This window comes from Macrobrachium nipponense, chromosome 5 (genome assembly GCF_015104395.2).
Source record: "Macrobrachium nipponense isolate FS-2020 chromosome 5, ASM1510439v2, whole genome shotgun sequence".
NCBI classification, from domain to species: Eukaryota; Metazoa; Arthropoda; class Malacostraca; order Decapoda; family Palaemonidae; genus Macrobrachium; species Macrobrachium nipponense.
Genome location: NC_061107.1, coordinates 142,010,228 through 142,030,596, shown reverse-complemented (window position 1 = coordinate 142,030,596; position 20,369 = coordinate 142,010,228). Strand labels below are relative to the sequence as shown.

The 20,369-nt window shown below is 44.7% G+C and overlaps 1 protein-coding gene across 1 annotated transcript; it reads left to right on the top strand.

Annotated features, from left to right (window-relative positions):
* The first annotated feature begins 15,700 nt into the window (after positions 1-15,700).
* On the top strand, positions 15,701-18,123 carry LOC135215680 (methionine--tRNA ligase, mitochondrial-like). Its single transcript, XM_064250625.1, has one exon. The coding sequence runs from the start codon at positions 16,049-16,051 to the stop codon at positions 17,750-17,752; it is 1,704 nt and encodes a 567-aa protein (XP_064106695.1). The 5' UTR covers positions 15,701-16,048; the 3' UTR covers positions 17,753-18,123.
* The last annotated feature ends 2,246 nt before the right edge of the window (positions 18,124-20,369 follow it).

The following is a 20,369-nucleotide window of genomic DNA, read 5'->3' as shown; positions in this document are numbered from 1 at the left end:
GAGGATCCTCCTAATCACCCGACTTTTGCCTCCTCAGGTGCGGTTGCCGCGAAGGACGACCTCGGACAGGTGTGGGCATCGTTGGGGCTGCAGGGCGTGCCGAGTGTCCAGGGGCTGCTCTACCATCTCGCTGGCTCCGTGGCGGTCACCCATGCGACGGTTACGACCACCACCACGACCCTTACAACACCTGGCTACGCTTCACCTCCTCACCTGGTGTACACCCCGCACGCGGTCTCTGTAACACCTACCACATCGGTGCAGGGGCCAGTCGCCGTACCATCGTGGGGGAGTGTGATGCCGCCACCTGGGTTTGCCGTTGCTGGCCAGCGACCGGACTTCGTGTGCCCGAAGAGCTCGCGCCCCTGGACCTCCCACCAGTACCAAAGGATGTCTGTGCCGCTGGTCCGTTCCATCTGGACCGCCTGCACAGCTTGCCGTACCTGCCGTACCTCCCAACCGCTGTTCACGGACGTGACGTTGATGACCACTGCTGCCGTTCCTGTACCTGCTCCTGCCGTATCGACTGCCGTTCCTGTGATGCCTGCACCTGCTGACGTTGTTCCTGTTCCTGGCTCCGCTGCTCCCGATGCTGATCTGTTCGGACAGGTGCGTCCGGGCCCTGTTGCTTCGGCAACAGCAGCCCCGGCTCCGCCCTGGATGACAGATTTGACATCGGTCCTGAGGAGGTTGACGAAGAAGAAGAAGAAGAGGAGGAAGGTGTCGTCGTCGTCTTCATCGTCTTCTTCGTCGTCGTCGTCGTCGTCTGCCGCCTCTTCCCCTTCTTCTTCTAAGGCTCCCCCCGCCTAAGAAGAAGAAGGTCGCCTCCCCCCCCTCTAAGAAGTCTCCTTCGGGAACTTCTAAGGGGCCCGTCTCGCTCTGGTGAGACGGGGGGTTCTTCCGACTGGTCACCCTGCTCCTTCGGGAGCAGGACCCGTCTCTTCTTCCACAAGGAAGGAAGACTACGGGGACCAGAGGAGTGCCGGCTAACACCGGCACTTCCTCACCTGCTGTTAGTGGTTCGGCCACGGCAGCAGGATCCGTCTCGGCCTCTCGTTCGCGAGAGGTACCGAGTGTACGGTCGCCTAACAGCGACCGTGCAGCTAGGAACCAGACCTCTGAGCCAGCTCAGCGTCAGGTTCACGGCACGGAGCGGAAGACTGGTGACAGCCGCTCACGCGACTTTCACCAGACCAGCTCTCGCTCTCGCGCGAGCAGCGTGGCTACCCAGGCGGACGTGACGGTCCATGACCGGCCACGGGCTGAGGCTGGGAAGAGGTCCCCCCGTTCGCCGGCACCAGCCACGGCTGGTACCAGCGACGTGACGCGCCGTGAGGATCGCATCCGGTCTCACCGTGACAGTGGAGCTCGCCGGTCGCCTGCACCGTCCACTCTCACAGAGAGCGATCGGGTACGGCGTACCAGCACCAGCTCCTCTGACACACGAGACCGGGCCGCTGTTCTCAGTCCAGCCGTTCTCCACAGCGAGACGGCTCGACTAGGCCTGCAGCTCGATCGCCACCCTTGCGGGTTGGCGATCGCCTGCAGTCTTCCAAGCCCACTGGTTCTGGCCAGCGAGCGAGGGAGGGAGCGTCAGGTCTGCCTCTCCCATACCTTCAACCTCCTCGGGGTTACACTGGGAGGGGCGAGGTATTGAGGAGTGATCGTGAGGGGGTGCGCCCCTCAGGATCCCACCACGTCGTCATACGTACCAGGCACGGTTCTCGGACCAGCCAGGTCGTACGCACAGGTGGTTGGAGGAGACCGAGAGGGGTCTGTCGCTGTTCCTCCCCCTCGAGGGAGGAGGGTCTCGGGAGATGCTCCTGTTTGAGGGACTGGAGTGGTCCGACTCCGCAGGACGCAGTTACTCCTGAGATCCAGAGGAACTTTGCCGAGGTTATTGCGCTGATTCGTCAGCACAACGACCTCGGGGAAGGATCGCCGCTCCCACCATCCGAGCCCACGTCCCGGCTCGAGTCGTTCTGGGGCCCGAAGAGGGAACCCAGACCGACGGTGGGTTTGCCGCGTTCCGAGCTTGCAGACTCAGTGCTGGACCAGGTGGAATCGCTTGTCTCCGGACAAGACGGTTCTCTCAAGTCTGGCAGGTCGAGCAAGCTGCTTCCACCTCCTCTGCTGCGACAGCGGCGTTTTTACGTGCCATCCGAGGATCCGATGCCGCCCAAACAGGTGAACCCGGAGTTAGCCAGGCTGACTCCGGGTGTGTCTCTGCAGCAGCTCCTCGTCCGAGAACCTATGGTTCTCGCAGCAAGAGGCACTCGGCCTGGAATCTTACTGCCATGGCAGCTTTCCAGGCCGTCTCCCTGGCTAGATCTGTGGTCCCTCACAGTATCTAAGGTCGCAGCCAACTCCGGGGGAATTTCTCCCGAAGATGACTCGGCCTTTAGGAGACTTTGCCAGTCTGGAGGAAGAGCCATCTCCTTCCTTGCCCACCAGACGGTGAACCTGTGGGCCAACCTGGTTCTCCGACGAAGGGACGCTGTCCTGACTCGGGTTTCCAGGGCGGCCGGGCGTGAAGCGGCGTTGGGTCTTCGCAACGGACCTCTACGGAGTTCCACATCTCTCTTCCCAGGAGAGATGGTGGACGCTGCGGTGGACAGACGGCGCACTGACGACAGTGACCGTCTGGTTCACCAGGCAGTCTCGAAGGCTTCTGGGCAGCCTCGGACTGCGGCCAAGTCTAAGAACTCGGCTATAGCGCTTTTCCTCGGTGGCATAAGACGGTTAGCGGCGGTCGAAGCCCCGGGGAAAAGACTCTGTCTTCTTCGACTTCTACTAAGGGGAGCCGTAACCAGCCCTCCTCCCAGCCCTCCTTCCCTCCCGTGGTAGGGCTTCTGGGAAGAAGTCGAAGAAAGGCGGGGAAAGGGGGAAACGCTAGGGACGGCGTTCCCCCTCACCTGCTGCCGGAAGTGGGGGGGTTGCCTGGCCAGCCATTGGGCAACTTGGCAGCGCTACGGCGCCGAGACCTGGATTGTAGATGTCCTTCGGGAGGGATATCTATTACCCTTTCGAATCTCGGCCACCCCTCACCTCCAACCCGGTCCAACAGCAGTCGTACGTTCCAGGGTCATCGAAGGACGTAGCATTGAGACAGGAGATCAAGACCATGCTGAGCAAGAGAGCTGTAGAAATCGTCACGGATCAGTCACCAGGCTTTTACAGTCGACTCTTCCTGTGGAAAAGTCTACGGGAGGCTGGCGCCCGGTGATAGATCTCTCTCCTTTGAACCGGTTTGTTCGCCAGACCGTTCACGATGGAGACGGACGTTCAGTGCTCGACTCCATCAGGGAGAACGATTTCATGCTTTCAGTGGACTTGAAGGATGCGTATTTCCAAATACCCATTCATCAGTCCTCCGAAAGTACCTCCGCTTCATCCTCGACGGGACGGTGTACCAGTTCAGGGCACTTTGTTTCGGTCTCTCAACCGCCCCACAGGTTTTCACGCGAGTGTTCACTCTGGTGTCTGCTTGGGCCCATTCGCACGGGATACGTCTGATGAGGTATCTCGAACGATTGGTTAGTCCTGGCGAGCTCCCGCTCGCAGTTGCTACAGGACAGGGATCGACTGCTCGAGTTCTGTCGCGATCTGGGGATCGTTGTGAACTTCGAAAAGTCCGATCTCGAGCCCAAGCAGAGGATGAAGTACCTGGGTATGCTGATCGACACGGTAGCAGCACGAGTCTTCCCCGCAGACTCGCGGATCAGCAGATTCAGGGAGGCAGCCAACCAGTTCCTGTCTCGGCAGGAAACAGGTAGCTCAGCAATGGCAAGTCGTGATCGGACCACCTGTCGTCACTCGAGAAGTTAGTCCCTCACGGGCGTCTTCACCTGCGGTCTCTTCAGTGGAGACTAAAGGAGAGTTGGTCACAGGCGACGGATCCCCAGCTTTCCAGTGTCACTGACACCAGAGGTGAGGCAGGACCTAGCCTGGTGGCTGGACGACAGGAACCTCTTAAGAGGAGTGCACTCTGCGCACTCCCCCCCCGGACATGCAGCTGTTCTCAGACGCATCGACCGAGGGATGGGGCGCACACCTGGAGGAGTTGCTGACTTCAGGAGTGTGGGACGAGAACGACAAGCACCTTCACATCAATGTACTGGAACTCAAGGCAGCGTTCCTCGCTCTCCAAAAGAGTTCCAGGGACCGCTTGATGGGACACTCAGTGGTGTTGATGTGCGACAACACCACGGTAGTGGCCTACGTCAACAAACAGGGGGCCTAGTGTCTCTCCCGGTTTACCAGTTGACTCGGCAGGTGCACGAGTGGGCCGAGGCACACTCAATAGAGCTGTCGGCACGCTACATTCCAGGGAAGCGGAATGTAGTAGCAGACACGCTCAGAGCCGTCGGGATCAGGTGATAGGGACTGAGTGGTCTCTACACCAGGACGTGGCGAAGGCTCTTCGACCTGTGGGGGCGACCAGTCGTGGATCTGTTCGCCACCCGGCACAACAGGAAGCTCCAGGTGTTCTTCTCGGCCGTTGCCGGACCCATGGGCAGCTGCAGAGGACGCTCTTCAACACCCGTGGGACAACCTCTTCGTCTATGCCTTTTCCCCCGTTCAGCCTGATTCGCAAGGTGATCAGTCGAGCACTGGTCACCCCGAATCTCAGGATGATCCTGGTGGCTCCCAAATGGCCACAGGCCATTTGGTATCCGGACCTGCTGGCTCTTCTCGCAGGAGAACCGAGAGAGATTCCCCCTTGGCACAACCTTCTCGCCCAGCCACACGTCGAGCGGTACCACCGAGCAGTCCAGTCCCTACGTCTTCACGGCTGGCTGTTATCCACCATCTCTTGCGAACGAGAGGCTTTTCTCGTAGCGCAGCAACAGAGATGGCTGGAAACGTCCGTCAGTCCTCTGCAGCTGTGTACCAGGGGAAGTGGGCCGTCTTCTGTGGTTGGTGTCGTAGACGGGGTCTATCTCCTCTCAGAGCCACTCTTCAGCAGGTAGCGGATTTCCTCGTTTTTCTTCGCCCGAGAGAAGCTCTCTCAGTCCCCACAGTCAAGGATACAGAGCCGCCCCTGGCTCTCGTCCTGAAACTGAGGGGATTGGACATCTCGAACTCGTTCGAGATCTCCTTGCTTATGAGGAGCTTCGAAAGGTCTTGCCCACCCAGGGAACTCAGGCCCCCTGCGTGGGGGATGGACACCCTCGTCCTTAGGAGTTTGACTCGGACGCCGTTCGAGCCACTCCGAGAGTCGTCAGACAGGGATCTGACCCTCAAGACCCTCTTCTTGCTGGCCCTGGCATCGGCGAAGAGAGTAGGGGAACTTCATGGTCTTTCCTATGATGTACGACACTCCAGGGGATGGGGATCTGTGACGCTCGATTTCGTCCCGAACTTCGTTGCGAAGACTCAGAAACCGTCGGTCCCTGACGACAGGTTCGAGTCCTTCACGATTCCCTCCCTAATGGACTTCACCGATTAATGATGCGGATGAGATGCTGCTTTGTCCTGTGAGGGCGCTACGGCGCTATCTGAAGAAAACTCGACACCTCAGGCCTGAGTGTCGACGCCTCTTCGTTAGCAACCGGGGTAACCAAGAAGAAGTATCCAAGAACACTCTTTCATTCTGGCTGCGTGAGGTCATCAGGAGGGCGTATGAGGCTGATGGTAGTGACGACATCCGTACGTCCCGTCCGAGAGCTCACGAAGTCAGAAGTATTGGCCCCTCGTTGGCGTTTCGTAAGAACTTCTCCGTGGCGCAGGTCCTGAAGGCAGGGGTCTGGTCTAACCAGACTACCTTTACGTCCTTCTACCTTCGGGATATTGCCCACAGGTCCTTGGATACCTTTTCCTTGGGACCCGTGGTGGCTGCTCAACAAGTTGTGTAGCTAACCCAGACCCTCGCAGGCTGAACAGCATCGAGTCCTGGTGTGACTGTGTGGATGGATGTGTGAGTGAGTGAGTGACTGGCTCCCTCTTCCCATCTTTTCCTCCTCCTCTACCTGTGGGCAGAGGGCCACGGTCGTCACTACGCTGGATGAGGACGAGATCAGGGCAGGTGAGCTATATGACAGAGCCCCATCCTATCCCTTTCACTAGGGATAGGAGCAGAATATCCACCACTTCCTCCTACAAGGGGGGGGAAGTGGATGCCTACAAGAGACAAAACCCATGACTTTATATTTGCTCCTGTACAGGAACAAGTTCTTACATTGCTGGTACGAAGAGAATACGCTTGCCTCTCTCTTAGTACTCCGGTCCCAGAGGTCTGACCATTGATCCTGCGTGCACACCCCGATCAATCGGACAGAGGCTTGGATCCCTCCCTCGCTCTTACGACCAGGGAGGCTTCCAAGGTTGGGCGAACACCAGTCTGTTCACAAAAGACTCAGATTCCTCCCACCAAGAAGTGAGTCTTCCTATTGTAAAAGGACCGAAGGTTTGTATGCCGTGTCGGAACAAATGACAATTTGTCCAAAATTGCATTTTTCCTAACTATACAAACCTGAGGTCCTTTTACACATAGCCCCACCTCATGCCACCCCTCACTCTGCAGTTTTTTGCTTGGGCCAAAAGCAAAAGTGATTTGTTTACCTACCCAGTCGCGCGCTGCGCGCCTGTCGGACAAGCAGTTAACTACCGAACCCCTTGTTCGAAAGCTTACGACCTATCCAGCTGCCGCTAGTACCTTCCTATTGTAAAAGGACCTCAGGTTTGTATAGTTAGGAAAAATGCAATTTTGGACAAATTGTCATTTTTCAGGGTTCATTTTACAGTAATTACCCTTTCAAATGTCCTTCCTTACTTAGGTTTAGCTCTAAACACCTCACAAATTTTTCAAATTACAGAATTCCACTGGTCAATGCCGGGAATTTCGCAAAGAAGAATTTAATTGTTGCCATTAAACAAGAACATTCAGAGTAATTCAATTTTTGACTCTTGAACACCTACAAGATGCGTTTATCTCATGTAAAATTAGGACACAGCATTTAGTATACGAGGTGTTATCAGTATGTTTTTGCAAACTTGGTTATCTTCCTTTTTTGTAACTATACTTTCTTGTCTTGTCAACTGAATGATCTCCACGTATATATATAACTTATTATATATATATTATATACATATATTATATATATAATATATATATATATATATATATATATATATATATATATAGATATATATATATATATATAATTATAAGCTGGCATTGCTAGTCCTTTTTAGAAGAGTTGCACTATGGACATCCATTATGAATTTTACTTTGACGTTAACTGTCATGTTTATCATCTGGGTTGCTAAACAATGGTATTTTCACTAAAGCATCTTTCGTGGTGCTGATAGTGACACCTATTTTTGCGACATTAATTTTATGCCCTCAATGTGTTGAATATCGCCCAAAACAACTATTCTATGCTATTGTATATTTTTTTCAGCTTACCCTCACTAGCTATTTACTTAAAGTACTCTTGTTTAATGTGCTGTTTCGGCTACAAGAAAATGGCGACGAATTTACTATTCATTAGCACAAAATATGACCTTACCTTTATTTCTCTTAGTTGTTTTTAAAGCAAATAAGTAACTCACAAGGATATAGTTAATGCATTGCATTTCCTTATACCTTCGGTTCCCATTTGCTCCTTCTTGTTCAGTAATATTGCACACGGTCTGATTGTATCATTGGTGTATGTCTAAGTGCAGTTGGTGCACCAATATGACCTAATTCAGTTAGTTTTCTTTCAGCCAAAGTCAAATGTCATTTTTAGTTTGCTCTCTATATGGGCCAAAATTTGAGGCTTGGTCGCAACCATTGTCAACAACGTTGATTTTTTACACTAATAGATAACAATTACATGTGATAAAAGAAATTGCCAGAATTAGAAATGACAAAAGAATATTATTTGATGTTCAGCTTTTTGAACACTCTGTCTTCGTTATACACCAATGTAAAGACCGATACAAATTATGCTGAGCATAATAATAATAATAATAATAATAATAATAATAATAATAATAATATTTATTAAAAGTAATGGCTGCTTCAGCAGCGTTACACTTGTAGAGATTCTTCTCTATTTTGCGAATAGCGGCTTTTTCAGTGCTACTTAAACAGGCTAGTAGAGCGCCTATAGAGGTCATGGTAAAATACAGGGTCAAAATAGGTGTATATATTTGAATTTTACAGATAAACTATGATACCATAGTCATCAAAGTCATTAACGATTTCCTCTCTCTCTCTCTCTCCTCTCTTCTCTCTCTCTCTCTCTCTCGCTCTCTCTCTCTCTCTCTCTCTTTCTTAAAGCGAGCTTTCGTCTGAGCTGCCAGACATCCTCGGGCTGGAAGCTGAGGGTGGACTGATCTTGGTGCGGTGTCCGTCCTCCTTATATCTGTGGTTGACAGCAGGGGGTCTGCCCCATGCTTGTCTCCTATTGGCTGGTGGCGGTGAGTCTTGTTTTCATTGGCTGCCTGAGCCAGGTCTCAAGCCACTTTCTTCGGGCCGATGATTGCGTTGCAGCATATCCTGCAGCCGCCTGGACCTCCTAAGTGGCGCTGTAACATTGATGGGCGATGCGCTACGCTGTGGGACGTCACGGCTACTTTGATTTCCATCGGCTGCAGGAGTACCTCGTTCGGGGGGCGTTGTCATGATCGGTGGTGTCATTGTTGGTGGCAGGTCTTCTCATACTCGTAGGGAGGAGAAATTCTTCCTGCGTCGTATTCAGAGTAGGTTTTATTTGCTGGATGAGTAGCGCCTCCAGCAGGCGCAACCGACGGGCATCAAGGGCCTTCCCGATGATCTTCGTGTTCTTTATGATGACATCTCGGGAGATGGCCTCGTGATGTTTGGTGCGGGCGCGATTCTTTATAGCCCCCTCTTGGGCGTGGCACGAGAGTCTCTTCGACAGTCGCATGGTAGTCATACCTACGCCCACACCAAACATCACGAGGCCATCTCCCGAGATGTCATCATAAAGAACACGAAGATCATCGGGAAGGCCCCTGATGCCCGTCGGTTGCGCCTGCTGGAGGCGCTACTCATCTAGCAAATAAAACCTACTCTGAATACGACGCAGGAAGAATTTCTCCTCCTACGAGTATGAGAAGACCTGCCACCAACAATGACACCACCGATCATGACAACTCTATGGATGACAACGCCCCGAACGAGTACTCCTGCAGCCGATGGAAATCAAAGTAGCCGTGACGTCCCACAGCGTAGCGCAACGCCCATCAATGTTACAGTGCCACTTAGGAGGTCCAGGCGGCTGCAGGATATGCTGCAACACAACCATCGGCCCGAAGAAAGTGGCTTGAGACCTGGCTCAGGCAGCCAATGAAAACAAGACTCACCGCCACCAGCCAATAGGAGACAAGCATGGGGCAGACCCCCTGCTGTCAACCACAGATATAAGGAGGACAGACACCGCACCAAGATCAGTCCACCCTCAGCTTCCCAGCCCGAGGATGTCTGGCAGCTCCAGACGAAAGCTCGCTTTAAGAAAGAGAGAGAGAGAGAGAGAGAGAGAGAGAGAGAGAGAGAGAGAGAGAGAGAGAGAGAGAAAATCGTTAATGACTTTGATGACTATGGTATCATAGTTTATCTGTAAAATTCAAATATATACACCTATTTTGACCCTGTATTTTACCATGACCTCTATAGGCGCTCTACTAGCCTGTTTAAGTAGCACTGAAAAAGCCGCTATTCGCAAAATAGAGAAGAATCTCTACAAGTGTAACGCTGCTGAAGTAGCCATTACTTTTAATAAAGTATGCTTGAGAGAGGGTCTGCTTCCTAAGTACAATAATAATAATAATAATACATGAGACAGACTAAAGAACTAGCCAGCGATGACACGTGGCAATGGCTACTGAGGGGAGAGCTCAAGAAGGAAACTGAAGGAATTATACCAGCGGCACAAGATCAGGCCCTAAGAACCAGATATGTCCAAAGAACGATAGATGGAAATAACATCTCTCCCATATGTAGGAAGTGCAATACGAAAAATGAAACCACAAACCACATAGCAAGCGAATGTCCGGCACTTGCACAGAGCCAGTACAGAAAGAGACATGATTCAGTAGCAAAAGCCCTCCACTGGAACCTGTGCAAGAAACACCAGCTACTTTGCAGTAATAAGTGGTACGAACACCAACCTGAAGGAGTGATAGAAAACGATCAGGCAAAGATCCTCCGGGACTATGGTATCAGAACAGATAGGGTGATACGTGTAAATAGACCAGACGTGACGTTGATTGACAAAATCAAGAAGAAAGTATCACTCATTGATGTCGCAATACCATGGGACACCAGAGTTGAAGAGAAAGAAAGGAAAAAATGGATAAGTATCAAGACCTGAAAATAGATATAAGAAGGATATGGGATATGCCCGTGGAAATTGTACCCATAATCACAGGAACACTAGGCACGATCCCAAGATCCCTGAAAAGGAATCTGGAAAAACTAGAGGCTGAAGTAGCTCCAGAACTCATGCAGAAGAGTTTGATCCTAGAAACGGCGCACATAGTAAGAAAAGTGATGGACTCCTAGGGAGGCAGGGTGCAACCCGGAACCCTACACTATAAAAACCACCCAGTTGAATTAGAGGACGGTGATAGAGCAAAAAAAAATAATAATAATGATAATAATCCAAAGAAACCTCATAATCACATGAGTTAATAAAATAAAATGGAAAAGTAAATCCACAGTAATATGTCTGATCTGTTATTTAAAATACAAAGCAGAGAGCTTTCGAAGACCTGCACGGTCCTCCTTGTCAATCTGAATACAATTACTAACAGTGACCATACAAGAACTCTGTTTTTTGACTAGTTTACAAATAGCCTGTTTGATGATGTAGTTGGCTCTTCACGTTATCCCCTCGTTCTCCAACGGCAAACCAGCTAATCGCCTAGATCTTCGAAGTGGCGGTTCGTCTCTTGAATCGTTTGATGTGTTGTCCATAGCAGCTTGGGCGCCTGCAGCTAGGTTTGAGGGCGCCAAACGAAATGCAGGTAACAGAGACCCATCCCGTGTCCCTAGTTGCAGGCGCCCAAGCTGCTATGGACAACACATCAAACGATTCAAGAGACGAACCGCCACTTCGAAGATCTAGGCGATTAGCTGGTTTGCCGTTGGAGAACGAGGGGATAACGTGAAGAGCCAACTACATCATCAAACAGGCTATTTGTAAACTAGTCAAAAAACAGAGTTCTTGTATGGTCACTGTTAGTAATTGTATTCAGATTGACAAGGAGGACCGTGCAGGTCTTCGAAAGCTCTCTGCTTTGTATTTTAAATAACAGATCAGACATATTACTGTGGATTTACTTTTCCAATGATAATAATAATAAATAATAATAATAATAATAATAATAATAATAATAATAATAATAAGAATAATTAAGAATAATAATAATAATAATAAAATAATTAATAATAATAATAATACATAATAATAATAATAATAATAATAATAATAATAAATAATAATAATAATGAGTAAAACAATGCTTTTCATAATTATTTTCACAAAGCATGTAGTGTGATTAATGATACTACCATGAAAAAGGAGAGCGCAGTGAAAATTACATTTTCTTAGAGAGCAGTAGCACTACCATTTGACATTTGGTGACCAAGATACAATATTACTTCGTTTTAGATTAAGCCAGATTGTCATGTCACACATATGTGTTAAAAAGGAAGGTTATCCAAAACATGGAAAAAATAGATATTTGTAAACTTCACTCAAACCAGTCCAAACACAAATACAGTAGCCAAAATACTTATGAAATGGTACTAAAGCTCCGAAGAAGCACTCCCTGATGTGGAGAAGCTACTTGAAGAACTTGATGGTGAAAGAATGACTATGATATAATAAAAATTTTTTTATCGAGCTGAATTTTTTTATGGCTGACATTCCCTGAAGATGTTGACAAAGAAGATACGTGCTTGTTTAATGCTAGTTCAGGTCCTTTAGGTTATGATATTCTCTATTCTTTCCAAACAAAGGAATTAAAAACACTACATCAACTACCAGCAGAAAAAGATCTCAGCAAGCTGTTTATAAAGGTTCAACAAAAATCCGTCCTAAGCACAGTGGTGAAATCCTCAAGCTATTTAGTTGAGCTTCCTGATTTACAGAAGTAAAATGTGCGTATGATGGAGCATGCTACGATGATCCTTGCATATTCATTAGAGTCTTCTCCAGATTATTTTAGGGATGCAATCAGCCAGCTAGGTACCTTCCATATAACACAAGTCTTCATTCGTGTATTTCCAAGATATATGTAGATACCTGCTGAATATTCTGGCACATTAGCTTCTGAATCATCACAAGGCTGCAAGAATTTTTACAATGGTGCATTGGGCACTAACACATTTCAGTGCCAAGCATTTAGGGGCCTTGTAGCAGACACTGACATTCACTATTCTGATGGCAATGACCTGAACGTTCAGGAGCAAGGCTTGGAAATCCGAATGTATCTCGGTAAAGGCACAATTAATTGAAATGTTTCTCTTGTCTCAAAGCTCCAAGTTTTATTTTTTCCAGCGGTTCAGACACACAATGAACAAAATGGATAACTGTTTTTGTCTTGAAATATCTTCCTTAAGGCCTGTCCACACTAGCGGGCATACCCGTCGGGCACTTCCAGCTGTTTATATTTTCTCTCGCTTCTGAAGCAGTGTTACAAGACAATCGCATCGTTCTGGCTCAATACTTGGTTGGTGACGGTACGGGTTATGGGAACTATGTTTGCCCGTCAGGCGATGCCCGACAGTGTGGACAGGGCCTTAGGATTGTAGCATTTTTCCTGGCATTTACCAGGGCTAGTATAGTACAGGAGCGCTGAATTGGTGGTATCCAGAAATAGTCTACTCTTCGATCCTCTGCTAATCGCAAAATTTATGAAAAATACAGCAAAATACTTTGAGTCATTGTATGAAAAAGCAGATATCCAGAGGTATATGGAAGATAGCTTGAAACTTCAGTTGACTGGGAGGGAGGTATGCTGGATACTTAGGTGATACTATGTGGATCTCCAAGTAAATTAGTGATGCAAGACGACGGTTTCCGTGAAAGTTTAATTATTCTAGTTAATGAATATATGTAGCCTATCACTTTGATGTCAGCCATGAATGACCTGGGTAAGCGCTTTGACATACCAACAGACCTATAAGCACAAATGAAAAAAGGTTGTCTGCTTTATGTATGACGAGGTCAGGCGAGTGAAATTGTCACTGAGAAGCAAAACAAATAAATGCAACAGAAATTAGCAGCTTCTACTCGACTTCCAGTTTCATCTTATGGTCCTTTCTTCTTAATCATTCTGCAGGTATTTTGAATAAATTTACCATTATATTTTTTGTATTGTGTATATAATTTACACTCAGTTCTGTGATAGATCATGATTATTTTGTTCATTCCTAGTCAGAAGTCCATGGAGGTCGATGAGAATTCAGTCTGATCAGACACTTCATCAGTTTTCTCTTTCACTAGTGCTACTTTGATAAGGCTTAACAATCTTTTTTTTTTTTACTTCCCAAAAGCTGTACTAACACCGAAATGGAATATAAAATTTATACCTACGGCCCAGCGCTGAGACCTATACTGTCATTTAGCACTGAAAGGGAAACTGAGAATAAGAAGATTTTAAAGGTGTAAGAGGAGGAACACCTCCCAGTTACAATAAGAAACAATTGTCAAGAAAGGTGGAAAATAAGAGAATATGAACTGAGGTAAAGTAAACGGAATGAAAATAGTTGCACTGCCAAGAACCTCAAGTAATGTTTACAGTGTACAGCGAAAGGTACCTACACTGACAACACTACCCCGGCCCCCTTCCCCCAACAGGGAACACCCATAGATTTGATTCATTCAGCTGTCTCCTTCATCCCAACTCGTCCAATCTTCAGCTCATGCTTGTTGGGAAAATCTCTCTACCACGAGCGTTCATAAAATGTTCTAAATGGCCCATTTTACTAACATTACATTGTTCTTCCTATCTTAAACCTATCTTTACTTCTGCGTTGTGGATCTAAAGTCTATTAACGTTCATGGTTCCTCGGCGTTCACTCCACACATAGTTTCGGGAACACTACACTACTTAGAGTTAGGTGCTGAGCTTAATACCAAAAATCTTATTCTAGTTTTTAACTTCTATTTTATTATCCGTTCTTTAGTATGACCCTTATTACTTCACTTGATATTTTGTTCCCTTAACTTGCAGGATTTTCTATCTGCGTTTCACATTTATTGTTACTTTCCCTTTAAGACCTCGCTTATTTAAATGTTTATTTTTTATTCGTACACAATCTCCTTTTCTGTAAATAATGCTGAAAACAATTTTATTGTACCTTTGTAGTCTCATGCATGTTTATCTCATTGCGAGGAAGTAATAGAAAAATTAGAAAATACAACAGAAGGTTTCAGAAATGAAGTAATAAGGATAGTGGCACTAGTATATGCAGACGACGGATTAATACTAGGGCACACACTAGAAGAAATAACAAAATCAATAAAAACCCTTATGGAAATCGCAAGTGAATGTGGCCTAAACATAAACAAGGACAAGAGTAACATACTAATATACAACGACTGGTACAGTATCGATGATGTGGAGAATATGGAGCACATAGAAGGAATAAAAATAGTTCAGAATATTAAATACCTAGGAGTAGCAATCAACAACATGAAAGACTGCTTCAGAGAACAGATAAAAAGGGCCCAAATTAAAGCAAAGCAGATGGCAAATATGGCTAATGCAGTCATCAATAAAAGCTGTAGCAGGGTAAAAATAGGAAAATTGTACTGGAAAGGACTAGCGATGCCTTCATTCATGTATGCAATGGAAGTCATGAAACTTGACAGGAAAACAATAAATGAATTTCAGAAGATAGACAATAAAGTATACAGAGCAATTTTGAAAGCGCCAAGTTACACAGCAAGTTGTGCGTTAAGATCTGAAATAGGGGCCTCTTCCTGCCAATCTAGAGATATCAAGAATAAACTATTCTACCTGAAACATACACTGAAGAATGGTGGAAATAGGCTCCTATATGAGATAACCATAGATCAGTATGAAAAAAACCCTGGATAATGCAAGTAAAAGAATATATGAAAGAACTAAACATAAACTTAAGTAAAATTGAAGCAGTTAAAGACAAACAGTTAAGAGAAATAATAAACAATTGGGAAAGAAAAACATGGCAGAAAGAAATGAATGAAAAGTCAACGTTAAGAATCTACAGAAAATATAAAGAAAACATAAGAGAAGAAATCTGGTATGACAACACTGAAAAAACAATGTTGATCAGTAGGGCCAGACTAGGTATACTAGGATTAAATGACAAATAGGATAAAAGGAGAAGATACAAAATGTTTATACTGTGAGGAACAAAATGAAAATTTAGAACATTTCTTTCTTTACTGTCCAGCATACAATGAAATTAGAAATAGATATAGCTTTATGCAGCAACCATATCAAGAAAATAAAGAGGAATTAGTAGCAAATATAATCTTATTGGTAGTTCTACTGAGGGAGGAAGTGGAGAATAGGAAAGATTTTATAAAAGAAATGTGGTATTTCAGAGAGAAGAAACTCAAACAAACACAAACAAAGGAGGAATAAAAGAAGCAAGGGAGCCCTTTCAAAATATATCCCACCCACTACTACTACTACTAAGGAGGTATAGGCTTGTTCCGATGGTGTTCGGTAAATTCTCTCAACATCATCAAGAAAAGAGGGTTTTGTTTTGGTTTTTGAGTAATAGGTCTCATATACGTTTTACGTGTTGACACTTGGAATGTCATTTTCTACGCACTAAGATATTAATAAATTAGAATATGATCCAACTAAAATATTGTCTTATGATATACCCGTTCGTAGGCCAATAATAGAAGTATTTTTCTTCATACTTGAGACTCATTACATAAAACGTATTTGTTTTGTTTATTTCTGTCGTTTGTTTCGATCACATAGGTCACAGTCAGCCGGAATCCTAAGTTCAACCATTGTGGTTTGTTTTTCACTCTAACTACTGCAGTTTGAAGCTGAATCTTTAATTAGCAATCATATTATGTTCAGCAGCGGAGTGGCTGTCAGTGGGTTAGGAGGTATTTTAAGACCTACCATACATCGGACGTGGAAGCCGTTGCTGTACTACTCGGTGTGTTTGGTGAGGAGGGGAAGCAGTGTTTGCAGTGAAAGGAAATATTTCATCACAACGCCAATATTCTATGTAAACGCTCAGCCTCATATTGGACATTTACATTCGGCCTTGTTAGCGGATGCTTCCCATCGGTTCCAGATTCTTAAGGACAAATATGGGCTTAAGAAAACTTTGTTTTCCACTGGCACTGATGAACATGGTTTGAAAGTTCAGCAGTCTGCTGCGAACAAAGGTGTTCATCCCTTAGAATTCTGCAACGAAATATCGCAGAAATTTAGAAGTCTGTTTGATGCAGCCAATATTGGATATACTGATTATGTCCGAACAGTTGAAGAAAGACATGTCAATGCTGTTCATCACTTTTTCCGAACTTTATTAGATAGAGGCCACATATATCAAGGTACTTATAGTGGGTGGTACTGCATATCTGATGAAGCATATCTTACAGATGTACAAGTAAAGGAAATCACGTTGCCAAGTGGTACCAAGCAGTTTATCAGTATTGAAAGTGGACATCCTGTGGAATGGAACAGTGAAGAAAATTATATGTTTAGGTTATCAAGTTTTCATGAAGACTTACAATACTGGTTAAAGGATGATTGTAGAGTACAACCAAAACGATTCTTGGAGGAGTTAAGAAAATGGTTGGAAGATGACCTCAAAGATTTATCAGTATCCAGACCGAAAGATCGTGTATGTTGGGGTATATCAGTTCCAAATGATGAAAACCATAATATTTATGTGTGGGTTGATGCTTTAGTTAACTACCTTACTGTTGCGGGTTTCCCAAACTTAACCTCATGGCCTCCAGATGTGCAGGTGTTTGGAAAAGACATATTGCGTTTTCATGGAATTTATTGGCCTGCACTTTTGATGGCCGCTGATCTGGAACCTCCTAGAAAGTTACTTTGTCACTCACATTGGACAGTTGATGGGCAGAAAATGAGTAAATCACTTGGTAACATAGTATGTCCATATAACTGTTTAGAGGCTTACTCTTCAGATGGGTTAAGATATTTTCTCTTAAGAGAAGGAACCCCTCATTCTGACAATAATTGGAGTGATGTACGTGTTGTACGCTTATTGAATGCAGAGTTAGCCAATTCTCTAGGTAATCTCCTGAACCGATGCACTGCTCCATCACTTAATCCGAGCCAAGAATTTCCATCCCTGAATCTGCAGTACTTGCAGAACATGTCTGCAACAGGAAAGGAATTAATTGAACTTGTACATAACCTTCCAAAAGAAGTAGAAAACCACTATGAAAATTTCAATTTTTATAGAGCTATTGATGTCATTATGGCAGTTGTACATTCAGCAAATAATTATGTTCAAGATGAAAAGCCATGGGAACTTAAAACATTAACAGATAGAACGAAATTGGATTCTATATTGCGAATTACCCTAGAAACAGTGCGTGTGGTAGGCATTGCTCTTCTTCCAATTACACCAGAATTATCTAATAAACTCTTAAATAGTATAGGTGTTATGCAACAAAATAGATATTGGGAATGTATAGAAAATGTTTTTTCCAAGGCAAATGAAAAGTATTTGTGCAGTAGTTTCAAATTAGGTTCTAGAACCAAGTATTTTACAAAACTGAAAGTTTAATTTTGTACAGCAGTAAAGTTTCTAGATGGTAAAACCTAATGTACTGCTAATTAATAATGTTTCTGGTTATCATCTTTGTTAATTATATAGGGTAAACAATTGAGTTTGTAAGCACTTTGTACTTTTAGTAATAACTTGACTTGCATTTAGATTCTCAGATAATAAAATGCCAGTTAATTATTCTCAACGATGTATCTTTCCTAATGTTTGTTACATTTCTAAAATTTTCAGTTTGTAATATGTTATCAATTTTTTTTTATTATTTTGATGTAAAAATCTGCATTAATAAATTGTGATAAACTGTATTTTATACAATTAATTGTTTGCATTGTGACACACTGTTATTCTAATAATAAAAATTTTTTATTATGCCCTTGCGTATTTTGAGCCCTTTATCTTTTTTTACTTATTAACTAATAAGCTTTGAGTGATCATTTTATAACATTAATTTCTCAATAAATCTAATAATTCACCTGAATTTTATCAAATATATTTTCCAAGTAAATCTAATACGTAATTCACAGTCCTATCTTTGTGCTTTTTTTTATTTCATGTTGGGTGCGAAACTTCATATATGCAGTACATACTACATACATCAAAATTAGAATAATAAGTTGGAAAGACCACACCTTGTACTTAGTATACTAAACCAGAACACCCAGTTTGATAAACAAATTAAGGGCTTGAGTTTATTTTCTGAGTGATCTTATATAAACTATGTAATGACGTCTATTCTATATGGATAAAAATTCCTAAAACATCTATTGTTCATATGCAAACAAACCTTTGGTCTTAACAATAGAATAATTTCTAGCGCCTAGCTGGATCCGGTTAAAAATGATATTGTAATGATGCAATAAAGTTTGTTCATACTTACCTGGCAGATATATATATAGCTGTATTCTTCCGAAGTCCGACAGAATTTAAAAAACTTACGACACACGTAGTGGGAGTCAGGTGGTTAGTACCCATTCCCGCCGCTGGGTGGCGGGTATCAGGAACCATTCCCATTTTCTATTCATATTTTTATTCCCACTCTCCTGAGGGGAGGTGGGTGGGTACTTTGAATATATATATCTGCCAGGTAAGTATGAACAAACTTTATTGTATCATTACAATATCATTTTGTTCATGAAACTTACCTGTCAGATATATATATATATATAGCTGAATCCCACCTTTGGAGGTGGGAAGAGACAGAATAGAATTTTAGGAAACATATGCATGCAGATAATTAATATCTTGGTTCCTTACCTGTTAGCATAGCTGACTTCGTGATTACTGTCACCCAAGTCTGCTTCTGCTTTACTAGAGTTGCCAGCAAGGTAGTGACCTGTGTAGGTGGTGCGCTCTAGATGATCTGTCAACGGGGGCGTGACCACGATGTGACTATAGACCATTTGACCATACAATGAGGGCAACGAAGCAACAAAAACACCACCTGGCCTAGTCTACCAAAGGTTAGTCCCACTAAACTAGGCTAAAGGAAGGGAGATCCGCCTCAGGCGGTTGACCCCACAACCAAAAACACACAACATTAAAAACTCACCTAACCACTAAAGGATAGGATGAGTGCTACCTCCTGCCCCCAAAACAGTGTCTGCGGCGACGTATGGTCCAAGCGAATAGCAATGTTCGTATCTTGCTTTCACCTCCCGCAGGTAGTGTGAAGCGAACACCGAGTTGCTCCGCCAAAAGGTGGCACTCAAAATGTCACTGAGTGCCATATTTTTGTGAAAGGCTACCGAGGTAGAAATAGCCCTCACTTCGTGGGCATTCACTTTTAAAAGCCTCATTTGTTCCGATACGTAATACAAACCCTCGGTCCTTTAACAATAGAAAGGTAACTAGCGGCAGCTGGGACGGTCGTAAGCTTCGAACAAGGGGAGAACGGTAGTTAACTGCTTGTCCGATCGTGCGCGCGCCCGAGAGGTGAAGAATCACTTTTGCTTTCGGCCGCGGGTGTGAAGGACGTGTTCGTCATCGCTCTCTGCCCGCTTCATCGTCGTATGCTTTGTTTATATTGTGTTTGCTACTAATGGTTTGTTTGACTTGAAAATGAAACTGCAAGTACACTGTTTCATTTTCATTACTTAATTATGAATCAACATGGAGCTATCGCCGTAGAGGCGGCGATTTCCGCTCTTTTCATGAAATTGACTTGAATTATGTCTCGGTGCCAAGCACTCGCGCCGAGTCATGTATTTTGGGCGAAAGTGTGTAACTGAAAGATGTAAGTACTCTTTTTCATTATATTTTTGCCCTGTGCGTTCGTTGCCGAGAGCGTGATTGCGCTCGGCACGAGCCTCTTATTTTGTATGAATAGAATGCAATGAAAGTGGATTCGCAATGCAGTTTCTTTTCATTTTCATTTATTAATTGCATCATATTTAATTTTGGATCAATTTCCGCTCTTACCCGGGAATTAATCCTTACGATTTATTGCTGTGAAATTGAAAATCGCAAGTGCAGTATTCTGTTTCATTTTCATATATATTTTATAATAGCATCATATTATTATGGATCAAGTTTCCGCTCTTACCCGGGAATTGATCTTTCCCCCTTTAAGTTCTATGAAGTGAATCGCAAGTGCAGTATTCTGTTTCATTTTCATATT

What these genes read in the sequence shown, in the direction of transcription:
- LOC135215680 (XM_064250625.1), top strand. Translation starts at nt 16,049, where the DNA reads ATGTTCAGCAGCGGAGTGGCTGTCAGTGGGTTAGGAGGTATTTTAAGA.